Genomic DNA, 5,972 nt, shown 5'->3' on the forward strand with positions numbered 1-5,972 from the left:
TCCCCCATCACAATGACCTGGGCTGGCAATGCCCTCCGCACAACCAGCTCCAGGCCATCCAGGAACCTCTCGAACTGTGAGAGGCTCCTGTTCGGGGAGAAGTAGACTCCGATGAGCACTACTTCTCCCCAGTTTGCCGCTACGTAACCCGCGCCCCTCTCCCTGAGAGAGAGGTGTTGCAGGCCCGTTGGCGGCACCACCATTCCGACCGAGCCCTCCGTGTCCCCGACCCAGTGTGGTTGGGAGGGGATGTGGTAGGGCTCGGCCACGACAGCAACGGCAATTCTCCACTCCGCCAGGGCCTGCATGAGCAGGTCCTGTGCGCGGGCGGAGTGGTTGGCGTTCGTCTGTAGGAACTCTGCATGCAGGTGTCTGGGCATTATGACACCTGCATGCGTTCCTCTTCAGGCTGCGGCTGCAGCCTGGGCGGCGATTGCGCTTGTGGCGCAGGGGGAGGGCCGATGATGCGGGCCTTCCCCCTCACAGTGGGGGGGGTGCATTTTGCTCCCCCCATTATATGTGCGTGCGGGCAGCCTGTCCTATTGCACACGGCGCAGTTGACAGGCGCCTCGCACGCAGCCCTCTTATGGCCCTCCTGGCCGCATCGGAAGCAGAGGCGACCATCCTCTGCCTCCGATGGGCATAGGGCCCGGGTGTGGCCCAGCTGCATACATTTGAAGCAGCGTAGCGGCCGGGCCCTCACCGCGGTGACGGTGGCCATGCACCATCCAATGGCCACCTTCCCTATCTGTGCGAGGGCCTTCGCCGCCGCTGCCGGACACCGCACCAGAGTGGAACCCCCACCCCAGAAGCTGGGCCTGATTAGGCCCACTTTGACCATATCGGGGTGGCAGCCGCCGGTTGACGCCAGTTTGGCTGCCACCTCTTCGCGCGTCGTCGTCTCGTCCAAACCGGAGACCCGGAGGTCTGCGAGTTTGGACGGACGCGCGATGTCCGCCCAGCCGCCGATGACTTTGACCAATTCGGCAGCCAGGCGGTCGGCCGTCTCTTCTGGGGTGGTCCCCCCTACCTCCATTAGCTTGGAGCCGGTCATACTAGTTCTGACTTTCACCGTCTCCAAGCCTAGGTCTCTGAGGCAGATCGCTGCCTTGGCCTTGGCCAAGACGTCGACGTATTTGGCCTCAGAGACCTGTCCTGCTTCGTTTGTGATCGTGGCCCCCGGTTTGAGAGTGACGGTTATGGCCGCCGTTTTGGGGGCCACGATCTTTACAGTCTTGGGAGGGGGGGGAACCCGCTGCACTCTACCAGGGTGAACTGGTGCAGCGGGTGGGGTCCCGGCCGGAGCCTTCTTCTTCTTTTTCCGGGCCTTCCGGCCGACCACTTGGGACCACGGTGTCTCATCGCCCCCGGGTGTTTGAGGGGCGGGATTGGCGGTTCCGGCTTTGGCCTTTGCAGCCTTCCCTGCGCTCCCCTCTCCGCCAGCAGGTGGAGGGGGGGGAGGGGCGGCCGGTCTGGCTTTAGAGGCGATCTTCTTCTTGGGGACCGGTCTGGCTTTGGCCGCAGGGGCCTGGGCCGGTCGTGTCTCCACAATTTTTGAGGCACTGGTCGCCAGGTTGGGCCTGGTTACAGGGCGCGGCGGCGGCGGATGATGATTGTCCGCTTGGAGCGGTGGTCTGACCACCGGCTCAGGGGGGAGGCGCGTCTCCAAGTCTTGCAGGCGGGCGTTCACCATCCCGCCTACTGACTCTAAGAGTTCGCGCCTCATCTCTTCGAGAGCGCCCCTGAGAATTGTCTCCACCCCCTCCTGGGCTTGAGGAGCCTCCCTCGGAGTCGCTTCTGACCGCTTTTGCGACTCCGCGTATGCTTCTTTGAAAGCACGCAGCTCCGCGCGGATCAGCTCCAGCTCTCTAGCTAGTCTGGCATTCTCCGCGCGGAGCCGGCGTTGCTCCTCCTCGGGGGTGATCGCTCGCAGCTCCTCCACCGCTTCAATCACCTGTTGGGTGGCCCTGTTAATCTGGCCTCGCACTGTTCCCTTTATGTTTCCGCTCTTCTTAACCTCCCCCTGAATTGCGGAAACATTCAGGAGGGCTTTCGCAGCCAGTGCCTCTATGGTGGCAGCCTCCGGTTGCGCAGCCCTGGGCTCCGACAAGTCCCTGGGCAGGCATGGAGGCCGGTAGGGGGGGTCCGAGTCAACTGCTCCACTCTCCTCCCCCTCCGCTAAATAGGCTTTCGCCTCTTGCAGAAAACTGCTTTGGGCCCCCGGTCGTCTGGTACGGCCTCTTGTCGCTGTCGACACTTTTATGACCGGGCCCGCTACTTCCGCTTCTTTTAGCGCCCTCTTCTTCCCCTTGCTCTCTGTCCCAATTGGGAACTTGAGAGCATTTTTAGGGGCCGTGGAACTGCTGTTTTTCTTCCGCGCCGTGCTCGTGCTCGCCTTCCTTCCGTCAGGGAAGCCCTCCAGTGTGCTGTCCGAGTCAGAGGTTTCCGACATTGAGACTAGCTCCAAGTCGCTCTCCCTGTCATCCCCTACTCTTCCAGCCGTCGAATCCATATCACTTGCATCATTGTCCATTGTTAGCGCCGAGGTCATTGGTTGGCAGTCTTTGGCCCCCCCAGAATACGAGGGCCGGCCAGAGGTCAGAGTGACCTCTGGGAGGGATTCTCCGCTGGTGTAACCAGCGGTACCCTCCTGGGGTAATATCTTTTTAGAGCTTGCCATTGTCCATTGTGACCGGTGTTGTCGGACACCGGAAACCGCCTTTGTAATGCAGGGTGAGGTCCCCTAGCCATGAAGCGCGGCCTTGAAGGCCGCCATACTCCGACCGAAGTCCACTGCCTTTTAACGTGTTGCCGCACGCCCTCGCCGATGTTCCGCAGGCCTGCCCGGTATGGGTGGCCCTATCCGGTATAGCCCTACGGAACGACCACCTCCTCCTCAGGGTATTTTTTTATAGAGGTTTTCTTCCTCGCGGCCCCACGCTCAGTGCGCAGAGCCCCCGTTTCCGCTGGGTGCGGATTTACGGGTTTTGGTGTTTGGTTCGCGGGGCGAAAAAAAGCCCTACCCCAGCACTATGCCGGGGCGTTCCCCTATCCACCACCCGGGGACGCGCCACGTCGGAGTTCACCTCTCCGCCCACTCGGACAACCGAGCAGGTCCGTGGAATTTTCCACCCCCTCTTTCAACCCCTTACAACCCCTACGTTTTTCCTCAGGCTCTAGACTAAATATTGGCAAGTGTTATGTTTAAAACATAATGTTTTAACATAAGATTCTTGAATAAAAGTCTGGATCTTGTAATTAATTTATTTGTAACACGTTTTTACACTGTTGTCTGTTGTAACAGAAGTTGAAAAGGAAAGAGAAAGGCACGCGAACAGAAAGCATCGACAAAGAGTATAAAGTGTCAAAGATTAACGAAGCAATTCGTAACATTCTCGCCCTTTTTACAAATAGTGAGATTATATAACTAAAATAACACAATAGAATCTAGTAGTTACATAATTTAAGTAATAGTATTAATAATTAACAAGGTAAGTATGATGTACACACAAGGTAAGTATCCTTTACACTTTTTTAGCAAATCAATTATAATAATAGAATTAGTAATCATAACATAACACTAGTAACTAAGTAACAAAAAAATTAAAGTAGCTTCTAAGTAGATTTAAATTTAAGTCTTATTAGGTAACAAAATTAACTTATGAATAGGTCTAGCATAGTCTCCTTTAGAAGTACGGATAACAACTGACCTGATAAGGCCATCCGTTTTATTCATTTTGGTAGAAATTACCCTGCCTAGAGGCCAAAATGTTGATGGAGTAACTTCATCTTTAATTATCACTAAATCTCCAATATTTAAATTATTATGAATCTTTAACCACTTGTTTCTAGTTTGTAACTCTGATAAATAACTGAAATAGAATTGTTTCCAAAATCTCTGTTTTAATTGTATTATTCTTTTGTAAATATTAAGTCTAGACTCATTTATTTCTAGTAAATTAGGCTCAGGTAAGTCTGTTATAGCTGTACCTATGATAAAATGAGCCGGTGTTAGACAAGTTAAATCATTTGGCAAATCAGTGATAGGATACAAAGGTCTGGAATTTAATATTCCTTCTATCTGCACTAATACAGTGTAAAGTAATTCATATGTTAACTTAGTAGTAAACAAATATCTCTTAAGTAGTGACTTAACAGATTTTATACCTGCTTCGTAAATACCACCCATATGGCTAGCTAATGGTATAGTAAATTTGAACTCTATGTTATTAGAAGTAGTGATGCAACGGAAGTGTCTTACCGGAACCAGAAACGGAAACAGATGTCAAAAATAAATTTTAGCAGAAACGGAAACGGAAACGGATGCGGAAACAGAAGTGTAAATAATAATAAAAAACATATTTACAAAAATATTTTTTTGGGTAAAAACAGTTTGTATTCGTTTATAATTTATTAAGACATTGGATATCGGTGTCCTTTAGCCTTCAATGTATGTATTTTTACTGCGCTGCAATAAGTTAAAATACGCGTTTTTTTAAATTTATTTTCAGGAAACAAAATTACACTATTTACAAATTAATGTTCGCCAAACCACTCGTGTTGACAAACGACAAATATATTTCTTTATTAATACATTCACTGCTGACCACTGGGATACGAGTGGGCAGAGCAATAGCTCTCCTATACTAATATAGTAGCAGCGCCTCCCCCACGGATCCGAGCGAGGAGCCCGTTCACTTTGTAGTAGCCAGTAAGCCGCCGGCGTTTGAAGCGAGTCCATTTTACTTTGTGTGACAACTCTGGCAATATATGCCCGAATACTGAAACGTCACTTAAATATGTAAGAGCGTCTTAAATTATAAGACCACGCTTAAACTCCAATATGCAATTTTCGTAAGTCAGTTAAAGACGCATCTCAACTTTGATGCCAATCAAATCGTACCATGCTTAAAGGCCACTCAATATCACATTTCTTATACTGGATCGTCACTCAACGACATTTTGCTGTCAAAAGAACTGTCATGTCGACTTAAGTACGCCAACAATTTAAGAGTGGTCGCGAGCTATCTTAAAATTGAAAATCTAAGGTGTTAACATGTCTGCTTCATCATTATCATCGTTTTCGGAGAAATAAAATTCTCATGTCGCAATGTTCGTTCCCGTACTCCTCCGAAACGGCTTGACCGATTCTCATGAAATTTTGTGAGCATATTGAGTAGGTCTGAGAATCGGCCAAAATTTATTATTCATACCCCTATTAAGTTTTTTTTAACTGCGCGCGGACGGAGTCGCGGGCGACAGCTAGTATTTATATAAAAATGCCGACTGAACGAGAATATATCGGAATCGCAAATAGGTTTATAGCGACATTTGTCTGCGCCCGCTTAAACTGCTTAAAAAGTGTCTTGATGATATTAAAATTTATTAAAACTTTAATTCAAACTTTCAAAATATGAACTAGATGTTGCACCGTTAACTTGTCAAAACAAAACGCCAGATGCTTTCCATTCTACAAAAGTAAGGTCAAATTTTTTTATTTAAAAATAATTTAAACAGAAAGGATATTTTTTAACAACCTTCTTTGATTTTTGAGTATTTAGTATTTTTATTTTTATTTTCTTTACTATTTGGGAACGAACACGTCTTACAACAACTATAGGTTGTCCAAGCCATGCTGCGTGAAACGGATACGTTAAGTGAATTTTAAGAAAATGTAATCGAGAACAAGTATTTTTTATACACTCTTTGACCGAAAACAAAGGATGTTGCCATGACGTAAAAATAATACGTCTACTTACGGAATCACGCGCTTACATGTCTTGATTTACGTTTGTGTATTCCACTTAAGTTTTGACGTCTGTTAAATTGTAAGCAATGCTTACGAAACGAGATATTTAAGTAACGTTTCAGTATTCGGGCAATAGTCAACTAACGAAAAAGAGTATTAGTTTCATTCTTACAGTGTTGTAGTGATTAGTACCACGTTCGTACGGAGGCAAACATAAAAATAT

At 48.4% G+C, this 5,972-nt stretch overlaps 1 protein-coding gene across 1 annotated transcript; it reads right to left on the reverse strand.

The window, feature by feature from the left end:
* Nucleotides 1–379: 379 nt before the first annotated feature.
* LOC123722906 (tropomyosin-1, isoforms 33/34-like) lies at nucleotides 380–2,680 on the reverse strand. The gene has a single exon (XM_045685468.1). The coding sequence runs from the start codon at nucleotides 2,678–2,680 to the stop codon at nucleotides 380–382; it is 2,301 nt and encodes a 766-aa protein (XP_045541424.1).
* Nucleotides 2,681–5,972: the final 3,292 nt, after the last annotated feature.

The sequence above is a fragment of the Papilio machaon genome, chromosome W, assembly GCF_912999745.1.
Source record: "Papilio machaon chromosome W, ilPapMach1.1, whole genome shotgun sequence".
Lineage (NCBI taxonomy): Eukaryota > Metazoa > Arthropoda > Insecta > Lepidoptera > Papilionidae > Papilio > Papilio machaon.